The 12,332-nt window shown below is 57.5% G+C and overlaps 1 protein-coding gene across 1 annotated transcript in view; it reads left to right on the top strand.

Annotated features, from left to right (window-relative positions):
- The window catches only part of TRAM2 (translocation associated membrane protein 2), a 68,707-nt gene that overhangs the window by 50,578 nt on the left and 5,797 nt on the right, over positions 1 to 12,332 (top strand). The window contains exons 3-10 of the mRNA XM_043907719.1: positions 1,064 to 1,173; positions 1,619 to 1,735; positions 7,142 to 7,200; positions 8,348 to 8,432; positions 8,970 to 9,040; positions 10,600 to 10,704; positions 10,896 to 11,039; positions 11,780 to 11,943. Of these exons, the coding sequence (XP_043763654.1) occupies positions 1,064 to 1,173; positions 1,619 to 1,735; positions 7,142 to 7,200; positions 8,348 to 8,432; positions 8,970 to 9,040; positions 10,600 to 10,704; positions 10,896 to 11,039; positions 11,780 to 11,943 (855 nt within the window). The remainder of the gene's footprint in view (positions 1 to 1,063; positions 1,174 to 1,618; positions 1,736 to 7,141; positions 7,201 to 8,347; positions 8,433 to 8,969; positions 9,041 to 10,599; positions 10,705 to 10,895; positions 11,040 to 11,779; positions 11,944 to 12,332) is intronic.

The following is a 12,332-nucleotide window of genomic DNA, read 5'->3' as shown; positions in this document are numbered from 1 at the left end:
CCTGGATAAAGATGTTTTATATGTATACAGTGGAATATTGCTCACCCGTAAAAAGAATGAAATAATGGAGTTTGTAGCAACATGAATGGACCTAGAGATGATCATACTAAGTGAAATAAGTCAGACAATGACCAGTATTATATGATGTCACTCATATGTGGAATATAAAAGAATAATATAAATAAATCTGTTTACAAAACAAACCGACAGACATGGTAAACAAGATTATAGTTACCAAAGGGGAAGGTAGGCAGAGGGATAAGTTAGGATTGACAGATAGGATTAACAGACGCACAATACTATATATAAAATAGACAAGCAACGAGGAATTACGTATAGCACAGGGAACCGCATTCAATTTCTGTGATAACCAATACTGGAACGTTATCAGAAAAAATTACATTTAACTGAATCACTTTGCTGTATACCTAAAACCAAAACAATATTATAAGTCAACTATACTTCAATTTTTTTTTTTTTTTAAGAGGAAGGAGTGGGTTTCCTGGTGCCCTAGAGGTTAGGATTCCGGGCTTTTGCTGCCATCACCTGGGGTCAGGAACTGAGATCCTGCAAGCTGTACAGTATGATCAAAAATAAAAAAAGAGGGAGGAGATAAATGACAGTTTTGATATGAGCTGAGGTTTCTGAGTCCACAATCTTAACCCCACCCCGTGCTTCCTCGATGAAATCTATAATCTGCAGTCCCATTTTTACAGAGGCGGCGATTATGGCTCAGAGAGGTTGGTCACTTTTTTGTAGTCACACAGCCGGGGAGTGATGGAAGCTGGTTGTCTCCAACCCCTAGCTGCAGCCACTGAGCCCTCCTGTCCAAATCAGGGCATGCCATGGGCTGACTTCTCCTTACCCCTCCTCACTGGTGCTCCCGGGGGCCAGGTCCAGAGGTTGGGTGGGTTCTCCAGAATAAACTCTTTCTTCTCATTCTGGGGTCAGAGCCAGAGGGAAGCCCTTGATGGCACAGTCCGCTCCAAATCTCCCTTCAGTTGTGGGTTGCAGAGCACTTCCTCCCCCAGGGATGCTCACGTGGCTCTCCTTGCCTCCGCAGACGGCGAGACGGTGCACTACCACTACGGCCCGAAAGACCTGGTCACTGTCTTGTTCTACATCTTCATTGCCATCATCCTGCACGCCGTGGTGCAGGAGTACATACTAGACGTGAGTGCTGGGTCTGGGCTCGGAGGTGGGAGGCTGGGGGGGCGCACGGATGGAGCGGCCGCAGCTCGGAGGCCTCCATCCCTCTTTCGCAGGCTCCAGCTGGCCCTGGGGGACTGACCTCCCACACCACACTGTGGTCTTCCTCCCCCTTACCGCCTCCTGGAAGTGGCATTTATTCACAGGAGGGAGCTGCCTGAAGTGTGTCGAAACGGCGTCATCGGGGCTCAGACGGCACGGGTTGGGGATGTTGCCTTTACATCTCGGCTAAAGACGTCTACCTCGCCCCTTTCTCAGAGTGCTTGCCTTCAACTAAACACTGTATGCACGTGCAACACTCACATGAAATAGCTTCAGCCCCTTTGTGGGGAGAGCAAAGGCATTTGAAGCTTGCCTGTTACCCATATGCTTACATATTAACACGCAGGTCCCTCTCTCTGTTCTTTAGAAAATCAGCAAACGGCTTCATCTCTCCAAAGTCAAGCACAGCAAATTCAACGAGTCTGGGCAGTTGGTGGTCTTTCATCTCAGCTCGGTGATCTGGTGCTTCTACGTGGTGGTGACGGTGAGTGGTCCTCGTGACTGCTGATGGCTGGGGCCCAGGCAGCCATGGTGTCGCGGTGGAAGAGGGGTCAGTGGTTTAGGGGCTGTATGAAGCCGGGGAGCATCATCTGGTCCCAAAGTAAACACTCCTTTATAGCTCCATAGCTCCGTGTCCCCTCCCAGGGCCCCCTCATGGTGCTGTCCCTTGAGCTGAGGTTTATCTTCATCCGGGCACCTGGGTCATGGATTGAAGAAATCCAAGCTCAGGTTTCGCAGTGGTCCTGGGGTCACATGGTTCCGCAGTGGACAGGACTTGAGTCTCTGCTTCGGTTTCACCACGTTGGCCTCCCAGGGCACGGCCAGCCCCCCCGAGAGTCAGCACCACCCCCAGTGAATGCCTGGAGGACCAGACAGCTGACCTGCCTCCCCTCTTTGCATAATACGACTGTTAAGCAACCTTTGATACAGCAAAATTCCTTTGTACAGCAGAATGTGGACAGTCCTTTGAGGTTCGCTCTAACAAGCCGGTCGTGCTAGGAAGTTTTTAATTCCCCAGCCACAGCCTGGAGCACCTCCTGTCTGTAACCAGGTCTCTTCCTCAGGAGCTAGAATCATCCTGTGAGAAATCCAGGCCAGGGGCTTGGAAAATTCTGCAACCTTGTGATCTTTTAGGAGCTTCTTTGCCTCCCTTGACCCCTCACCCCCCTTCCTCTTCCTTAGCGACAGTGACCCACTCTCCCATCCTCAGGACCTCTCTGTCTCTGGTCTGAACCCTGGACACGTGTTCTCAAAGCAGGACTCAGCATGTCCTTCAGCATGTTGCCTGTATTTCTGTAACCACCGAACACTAGGAATTTGAAACCCAGGGCCCCAGGCCTCTGTGCTGCGGAGCAGGCCCTGGGGCAGACTTTCGGTGGTCTGTGCGGGTAGCGCCCCCTGCTGTTGTGCAGCACAGACAGGGCCCAAGGAGGTGTACACGCCACGCCGCTGGGCTCAGATCTCTCCCTGCTGCTGGGTGTTTGGGTCCTGCGGCCTCTGGAGACCCGGAGCTCCCTTGAGGCAGAGCAACCCTGGGGTCCCTCAGACACCTCACTGCTCTTGCCTCATCTCTGAATCACTGTTGCCCTTTCAGTCTCACCCCACCGTCCACCCGAGCTGTGACCCAGCTGCTCACCCAGGGGATTTCCCACCCCCTCCAGAGTGTGCAAGGCTCCACGCCAAGTCCCTGCTTCTCCCGGGCCCGTCAAGGGCTTGTAAGCGAGGCTCATTAGTCTGGCGCGGTCGTGCTTTCCTAGGTTCACTCCTAACAGGCCTTTACTGTGGTGACAGCCAGGCCTCCACTCAGCGCCTCCAGCTCGAGATAGACCATGGGACCCTGGAAAGTTCCAGTGACCCCGGTCCTTATCCACCATGTGGCTCTTAGCCCTCACGTGCTCCCTCCATGCCGTTCCAAGTGAAAGTGACTGAAGAAGAGAGGGTCATTATGTAAAAGGAGTAAAAAGCAGCTAGGTTTTTAAAATCATGCGTTTCTGTTATGAGGAACTTTTTCTCAATTCTTCTCTTTCACCCTCCAGCCAGTTCATCAGCAGGCCCCCTGCCTCCACCAGAATGTGGAGGGCCTGTCCCCTGCTTTCTGCCTGCATCTCTGCCCCCAGGCCGGTGGGTCTCTCCAGGGGACACTGGACAGTATGCTGCCGGCATCTAGTGGCTGTAGCCAGCGATGAGCTGAGTGTCCTGCAGTGTACAGGAGAGTTTCCACAGCAAAGACCAGTCTGGCCCTGGGCGTCACTAGTGCCCCAGCTAGGCAGCCCTGATCTGAAATCTAGGCCACCATCATCCCTGCTGGACCACTTGTAGAAGGCGGCTGTTTCCACTCCTGTATCCATCCACCCACCCCCATCCATTGTATCTTCATAGAATGTAAACCAAGTCACGCACCCCCTGCTTTCAAAGCCGCTGTCCCACTTGCGGGGAAATTATGCTTTTTAACTAAGCTCTGGGCCAGCCTTTTCCATCTCTTCTCATTTGCCCCAGCCCCCACTGTTCCTCTCACTCTCCTGGCCTTCCTGTCTCCTGGGCTTCGCAGGCAGCGCTCCATCCCCTGACATCCCATGCCTTCCAACTCTCCACCTAAACGTCACCTCCACAGAGAACTCCCCTCCTCTTGTATCGGCTGCACTCTGCCCTCTACTCTGGTGTTTCTTGTTAACGGGTGTTCTCTGCTCCCTGCTTCTGCCTAGCACTGCTCCCAGAATTGTGCTCACAGCTGGCCCCCCAGTTCAGTTCTCGCTGTGTTCCCAGCAGGTACAGCATGTACCGAGTGCGCTCTCAATATTGTTGTGAGAGGGAATAAACTGCAAATGTATCTTCTTGTTCCAGCTTTCAGCAGTTTTTAAAGTAATCAATCATGTGTTTTTATGAATTCACAGATAATCTTTTTTTTTTTAAACATGAGCCATACATAAAAGTTTAAAAAAAGAAAGTAAAAATTGACCCTAAATCCCTCCCCCACAGAATAACTGGTTTTATCTTGGCATTGGATTCAGATTTCTTTCTGCATTGATGTAGGCAGGGTGATGGGGTTGTGGATGGGCCAGGTGATCATTTAATAAGAATGTCAACCTCCTACCTTTAATCTAGCCCAACTCCTGTTCATCGTTCAGGGCAAAGAAACATAACTCTACTGTGGAAATCAGGTTGGGTGGGCGCCTGGTCCCCCTGCCTGGCTTCCCAGGGATGCCTCCCTTCCTGGTGTAGACCTGCAGCTGGGCGCTCAACGAGAGCTTTGCCCAGGAGTACCTTCGGGGCAGATGTGCAGGTCAGGGCCGCCTCCTGACAGACAGAGGTGTTCCCCGCAGTGGTGTTCCTGAAGGACCTGTGAGTCCAGGGAGCAGCTGGCTGTATTAGGACTGGATTCTCCTCTTCCGCTGGTGCTTTCTGGCTCTGGGGGAGGGGAGGGAGTGTGTAGCCTCCTTGCTACCTAGTTGATGTGTAGAACCAGGAAGGAACAGAGGACCCCAAAGGCCCCCAGATGGCATGCCCGGCGGAGGGGTGGATCCGGGGGCGGCGAGCCCACACTCCGTGTGCTGAGCTCCGAGGGTCCCGGCCTGGGCCTCCCTGGGCGGCTGCCTGGCCCGAGGTCTGGAAAAGACTGTTCTCAGAGCCGTGAGTCATCCTTCCTCCGGCTGCCCCGCGCGCCTCCCTCCTGCCCGGCGCAGGCAGGCAGGCAGGCAGCATTGTTCTGGGGCGTTTCTCTGCCGCCCGTTGGCTTCACAGTTCTGACTTCTTTGTCTCCTAAATGAAGGGCCAAGCCGGGAGGGTCCCTGTTTAATAGCCCAGGATTCTCTGGGCTTTAAATTTCTGTCAGTGCTGCTTTTTTTGGCCAGTCTTTTTTTTTTTTTTTGGCAGCAATTCTCCCACCTCAGTCCTCGAAGGACCATTTTCCTCCTTAAATACATTGGTGCTTCTTCCAGGAAGGAACGTCCTGCCTGCTCTGGTTTCCTGGATGGGAGGGTGGAAGGCTGTGAACCTCTATGCCCGGGGTTGGTGTCTGATGCAGGCGGCGTGTGGGTGGCAGAGAGGGGTGACCTCAATGCAGAAAAGCCCTCTCTTCACCCAGCTCGCCCCGGAGCCTCCCACCTCTGCCGGACTGTGAGGAGGAAGATGGGAATGAGGCTGGAAGGTTGGGGGGAGACCATGACTGCCCTGGGCCTGTGCTTGAGGGCACCCAGTCAGTTGGGAAGCTGTGTTAATGAGGCCCTGGTCGTGGGTTTGGGGCCATGGGCCATACCTGAAATGTCCTCAGCTGTTTAGTGATTCAAGTGGGGTAGACTGGCCCTCCCGTGGAAATAAGGCTGAGGCTCTGTAGCCATCTGGAGGTTCCTCTGTGAACCAGCACAGCCTGGTCCTTGGTCCTGGTGGGAACACCTGGAACTCTTGGCCTCCTCATCCAAGCCACTAGCTCGGTTTCTTTCTGGCGGACCGGGCAACCAGGCCTGGGGTGCCAGGACCAGGAGGCTGGGGCTGCAGCTCAGATTTCAGCTGTACTGCGGAGAAGTCACCTCGTTTCCGGGGCTCCTTCCTTTCCCTGTCTCTAAAAGGAGGTCAGGCTGCCGTCACCTCCTCTGTCCTCTTTGAGCGTCCCGTCCGTCTCCTCACTCTTGGTGGGTTGTTTGCTTGTATGTTTTGTGATCGCGTTTATAAAGTCATCTTCAGCAAGGCTTTGCATGTCAGAACACTGTATGGTGTCCTTGGACAAGAGTATGTCCCAGTGGTCTCACTGGCCCATGATATCACCAATGCTGAGTTCTTAGATGGGAACTCCTGGACACACAGGTGATGTCCGTGTGCGCTTCAAACCCATGTGAAAGTGAATCTGAGGTTACAGATGTTCAGGAGGTCGTATTTTTTTGTTTCCATACTGAGCCGAGGGTGAGCAGACACCGACCTCTTCTCCCACTGTTCTTTGTCAGATCCTTTCTAGTCTCCCCTTCCTCTTGGGTGGTAGCCCTTTGAGGGTCTTCCTGTCCCCATGTGGGCACCTGTGCCCTGGTTCCACAGCCTCAGCCCCCTGCTCTGCCCTCCTGGGCCCTAGGGGTTTTGCCTTTCTTATTGTGAGCCCAGCTTTGCATCTGAAAGAACATATGTTAGATTTCATGCAGCATGTCCAGGTGTTTTGTGATTGGAGGATTTTCAGGTTGCCCCACGCCACCCCACCCCCTTAACTCTTGTAAGAGGCCCTGGGCTAGATGCTGGAGATGCAAAGAAGGGCTAGAAAAGAACCAGAAAAAAAAAAAGGCCAAAAAAGAAGGCCGGTGGTGTCCTGGCGCCAGGACAGGGACTGCACTGTACGATGAGTGTCACGCAGGACGCCGTTGGGGAGGCCTGTGGCGTCCTGCTGTTCTTTTTACTCGCGGCATTGTGAAAAACCAGAGGAGGCTTTTCATGTTTCCAGTGGACGGTGATTCTGGAGTTGATCTGCTTATTCACCCTACAAGCATTTCCTGAGTGCCTGCATGCCAGGCATAATACTCCACACTGTCACATAAACATAAACTGTCACATTTATTTCTAACAATAACTCTGGGAGGGTATTTTTATCCTCATTTTACAGACAAGCCAGCTGAAGCTCAGGGAGACAAACTTGCTCGGAGGATGCGGCCAGTCAGGGTCAGACCCACAGTGAGACGCGGGTCTTCAGTCAGTCAGACCCCAGAGCAGGGCTCTTCCTCCTACATCACGACTCTTTTTTATCATAAAGAGACCGGCCAAGTGCCAGAGGGCCTCCATGTTCACGTTTCCCGTTGCCTCCTCGTTCTGGCATCTGGGGACTAGGTGTGGCTCTGACCCCTGACCCCCGGGCCTGCCCTGGGCCCCAGCTGGCCTCGCGGTCACGTCTCTAAACGCGGTCTCTTCCCGCCCATGACAGGAAGGGTACTTAACAAACCCGAGGAGCCTCTGGGAAGACTACCCACACGTGTACCTCCCGTGAGTATTGTCACGTTCTCGCCCCCGGGAGGAGCGGGCTGGGTGCACCAGCTTCTCGCCCCAGACTGGCAGAACATGGGCCAGTGGGCATGAAGACCGGACTCCCCCACGCCTTTTGGGGCCAGTGTCGTGGAGGCCGGTCTGGGAGCCGCTTCCTCCCCCAGCGCTCACGGGTGCTTCCTGCAGGAGCCTGGGTGCAGGGTGTCCGCCCAGCTGCCGTCAGGGAGGGCTGCAGATGGCGGGGGTCCAGAGGGCTTATAAACCCCAGACAGTCCTTCCTCGCAGTTCTGGAGGCTGGCAGACCTAGTGTCTGCTGAGGCTGCTTCCTGCTTCACAGATGGCATCTTCCTCATGTGCAGAAGCAGAGAAGGGTCTCTGTCACCAGGGCCCTAATCCCACTCGGGAGGGTCCACCCCTGTGCCCTCATCACCTTCCAGAGGCCCCATGTCCTGGTACCCTGTCACTGCGGGGTTAGGATTTCAAATGTGAATTTCAAGGGTGGGGGGGCGCAAGTATCGGGTCTGTAGTGGGTTCCTAAACCACCGGGAGGGAGGGGCAAGCAAAGCCACTGCCTGGAGCTCCGTGGGCTGTGCCTCCTGGCACCTGCTCACATCCACACCTGCGTCTCTGAGCTCCGTCGGACGCAGCACCCTCCCGCCTCCAGCTCTGATGGGACCCCAGGAGGGCAAAGCTTGGCCCTCGTGCCGTGCCCCCGAGACGACTCTCAGCCTTTCCTAAGACCCTTAGAACTGCAGCCCCGGAGACTTGGTGGAGTTGGATCCATCCTCTGCGGCTGAGACCCCTGCCTGCCTTGGCATGTACCCACTTGCCCACTGCCTCCTCTCTGACAGGGCTCTGGAATCAGGCCCCTCCTTAGCCTTTCCTCCTCTGGACTGAATTACCCCCGTCCTCTGCTCTTTTCATCCGTCTTGTGTCTTTTCCCGGGCTTCCTGTGGCCCTCCACGTGTGGAGCAGTGTCCCGGCCCAGGGGTCTCATGCGTGCCAGCCACCCGCCCCAGCTCCTTGCACCCAGCCCTCCCCCATCGGCCCCGCCCCTCCCTCAGCCCAGCTCCTCACCCGCCTGCCCCGCCCACCCTGAGAGGGGCCTCTCTCCATCCCTCCGGGTGACTGGCCCCCTCGTCCCCAGCTTCCAGGTGAAGTTCTTCTACCTGTGCCAGCTGGCCTACTGGCTGCACGCACTTCCCGAGCTGTACTTCCAGAAGGTACGGAAGGTGAGTACTCGCCGCTCCTCTCTGACGCCACTTGTCCCCCACCCTCCTGCTGCTCCTCCCTCTGGCCGCCCACACTTGGTGGGGGGGTGGAGATGGGGGTGTGAGTGAGATGCTGAGCCAGCGCCTGTCAGAGTCTCCCTGACGTCCTCCAGGACTGTTGGGGGCTGCTGCCAGGTCAGCCTCTTCCTCTCACAGAGGACATGCGACTTTGGAGGAAACCTGACTCATCTTCAGGGGAGCTGATGGAGAGGTGTTTGCCTTTTCCACAGAGATTTTTTTTTTTTAAACTTCCCTCTGACTTATTTCCAAAAGCCCTGTTCCCCAGTCCCTGTCTCTTCTTTTTCAACCCAGTCCTGCCCTCTGACCACTGAGTTACTTTTGGACCTTGTACAGCTTGGTGCACAGGTCTGTGGGGGGACCCTGGTCTCTGCACCCCTCCTCCCTGCTCTGCAGCTCCCCCTGCACCTTCTTCCCCTGCTCCTGCATCTCAGGCTAAGGGAGTCAGCACATGTACCGTTTGTGTCTCTTTTTTTGCAGGAGGAGATCCCGCGGCAGCTCCAGTACATCTGTCTGTACCTGATCCACATCGCAGGCGCGTACCTCTTAAAGTGAGTGGGACCCGGAGGGGCCAGGTCTCCCTGCCCTTTTATGTTTGCGCTCCTCTCCACACTGTCATTCAATCAGGAGGCATTTATCAGACACGCCCTGTGCGCCACGCACCATGGTGACACCTGGGAACACATAGATGGACAGTGGATGGTTCCTTTACGTTTACCAGATTTTTTCTCCGACGAGTAGGAGAGAAAACTACAAAGATAAGTGGGATGAACATTGTGCCACCACGTGGACCACCAGGAGTGACCGCCTCAACCCGAGACAGAGCTGGGAGGGATCTGAGGCATACAGCTCCCGACCCAGGGTGTTGCAGGTTGACAGCAGCCTGAGCGGGGCTCCCGCCTCACGCGTCCAGGTGGGGGCGCTGCCAGAGCTCGTGGCCCTGGACTTCCCTTTGGTCCGCAGTGAAGTGTAGAGTAGGCACTGCTTGGCTGTCCTGAGGTCAGAAGCGTGGCCGTCACCCCGAGTGTGTCTGTAGTGAAGAGAATCCCCGCTGGGCAGGATGTGTCTTCTAGTTTGGAGTTTTCTCGGGCTGGGTTTTTTTAGCAGGACAGGAAAGCAATGCACTGTGTAACCTTCTTAGGTGACCCGGGGGTCCGGGCCCTGGGGTCTTCTGTGAGAATGACCAAACAGGGCTACCCAGAGCGGGGTCAGCTCTCCTGTCTGGAGGCTGAGAGCAGCATCCATGCCCGGACAGGCCTCTGAGGGGCATGGGCCGTGTGGGGCCCGCTCTGCTTTTGTGCTGCGTGCAGGGCAGGTCTGAGCAAGCCAGCCTGCGGTCACCCAGCAGTGAGGCGAGGCTGGGCCGAGGGGGCACAGGCAGGACCGCTCGAAGGAAGGGAAGGAGCATCAGTCAGGAAAGAGTTTCCCGGGATGGGCAGGGTGAGGAGGTGGCCCCTTTGTGGTGGGAAGAGCTCTCTGAGCAGGGGACTTGGTGGGGATGCGAGTGGCAGAGTCAGGCAGGTGGAGACCTGGGGGGGGATGCTCTGCAGGAGAGGCGACCCCAGGAGCAGGGCCCTGAGGTGGGAGCGGGGCTGGCAAGCGAGGTTGAGGCGGTCAAGGGCACGATCCCGCCGGCCAGCCCCGGCTACGTGGAGACACCGGGCCACCTTCAGTCATTTCTCTCAACCATCTCTGGATCCAGAGAACTCGTGGTTTAAGAGACCGGTTCATGCGCACGTATTCTTACATTGTATTGAGTTTTGCATCTTCACGCGCCTCTTAGCCGTGAGGACCTGGATGACAAATCGCGCAGTGGGACTCCCTCCCACCAGTCCCCCCGTATTTCCACCCGCGCACAGCTCAGCTGCTCGCCGTGAACACCTTTTCTGTGCTTGGCCCCACCCCGGGCCAGAGTGACGGGTGCTGTGAAGTCAGCCAGGTCCACGGTGGGGGGAGCGGGCGGGGGCAGCCGGCCCAGACAGGGCAGGTGAACGGCTGGGCTCGGTGTGGGGAGAGACTGGAAGGCGCAGAGCTGGATCGCGGGGTGAGGCGGGGCCCCCCGGCAATGGGCGTCTCTCCGGGACTGTGAGGCTCGCCGGTGTCTCCGCAGCCTGAGCCGCCTGGGCCTCATCCTGCTCCTGCTGCAGTACTCCACGGAGTTCCTCTTCCACACGGCCCGGCTCTGCCACTTCGCGGACGAGAACAACGAGAAGCTGTGAGTGAGCTGGGCTGAGGTAGGGGGTGGGATGGGAGGGCCCCGCCCTAGCAGTAGCTGGAGCCCTGGGGTTATTTTTTCCTGGAGCATCTGACACCTCAGTCCTCAAGCACCCTCCCCGACCACCCTTGAACCCGCTTTCCATTTGGGCCCCGAAGGCTGACACTCCTTCTGCACCTCCCCGTGGGCAGGTTCAACGCCTGGGCGGCCGTATTTGGAGTCACCCGCCTCTTCATCCTCACCCTGGCTGTGCTGGCCATCGGCTTCGGCCTCGCTCGCATGGAAAACCAGGCCTTTGACCCCGAGAAGGGGAACTTCAACACGTTACTCTGCAGGTGAGCTGGCCAGGAGCCTCGTGCACTCGGCCCAACTTCGGCTGGAGGTCAGGAGGGGGCAGTCCCCCAGGTCTCCCGCACTTTGATGTTTAGAGGGGAATCTCAGACATCCGGCCAGGACGGGAGAAGAGATGCCGGCCCCCTGCTTCCGTCACAGCCGTCTTTCCTGCCTGGCCCTAGTCTGTCAGTCTGCAGGCCAGGTCCCACTGCCAACAAGAGCCCCTGTCGGCCCATGCCTCACGGCGGGTGCTGGGTTCGCAAACAGCCTCTCATTCGTCCGTCACGACCCCTTGTGGGCTCTTCACAGCGGGTTCTCCCAAGCGGCCAGGAGGGCAGCGAGGAGGCCACGGTCCTCATGACCCCCCGGGATCTGGGGTGGAGGCATCAGAGATTTGTCCGCTTTGCTCGCTGGGTGAGAAGTCAGTCTTCTAGAATGATTTCTGCTGTATCGTACCTCGGTTCACTTGAACCGCACCCCACCTCACCAACCCCCACCCCGCCCCCGCCCCCAATGATATGGAGCTTACATGTGCCGCGTTCTGGGCGGCAGGTCCCGGGCAGGCATGTGGAGGTGTGACAGGAGCTGGAGCCACATCTGTCACCTCCTCCCGGCCTCCCCCGCCACGCGCCTGGAGCTGAGCCCGGCACCAGCCACGTTCTTCCCCGAGGGCTGGCGGGCCGGGCGCTGCGGGGTCCTGGCCGTGCCTCCGCCCGAGCCCACCCGGCCCTTCTCCCCGCAGGCTGTGCGTGCTGCTGCTGGTGTGTGCCGCCCAGGCCTGGCTCATGTGGCGCTTCATCCACTCGCAGCTGCGGCACTGGCGCGAGTACTGGAGTGAGCAGAGCGCCAAGCGCAGGGTGCCCGCCGCCCCCAGGCTGGCGGCCAGGCTCATCAAGAGGGAGTCGGGTGAGTGCGGATCTGCGTGGGGCAGGCGGGCTCCCCCAGGACCCTGGACCAGACCCGCCGCTCCTCCCTGGGCCTGGGGCTCTCTGGCTCCTGCCAGGGCCTGACTGGCACGTGGCTGGGCCCAGACGGCTTGTAGCGGGGGAGGCAGGTGAGGCGGGGGCCCTCGTGGCCGCAGAGGGCAGGGCGGCACTGGGGTGGGGAGCTCTGGCAGGAAGCATGCCCTCGGGGTGGCCTTGGGGACCCCATCAAGGGCGGCCGCCTGCCCGCGTGTCCTCACTTGCCCTCTTGCTCTGCGTCTCGGCCTGGCTGTCTCCCAGGATGCTGGCTCTGCCTCTCTCTTCAGGGGTGACCCGAGGTGACAGCGCTAGGGGCTGGCGGACGGGGGGACA

This window comes from Cervus elaphus, chromosome 7, assembly GCF_910594005.1.
Source record: "Cervus elaphus chromosome 7, mCerEla1.1, whole genome shotgun sequence".
Taxonomy (NCBI): domain Eukaryota; kingdom Metazoa; phylum Chordata; class Mammalia; order Artiodactyla; family Cervidae; genus Cervus; species Cervus elaphus.
Note: the sequence above shows the minus strand (reverse complement) of the source record. Positions and strands in the feature narration are given on the sequence as shown.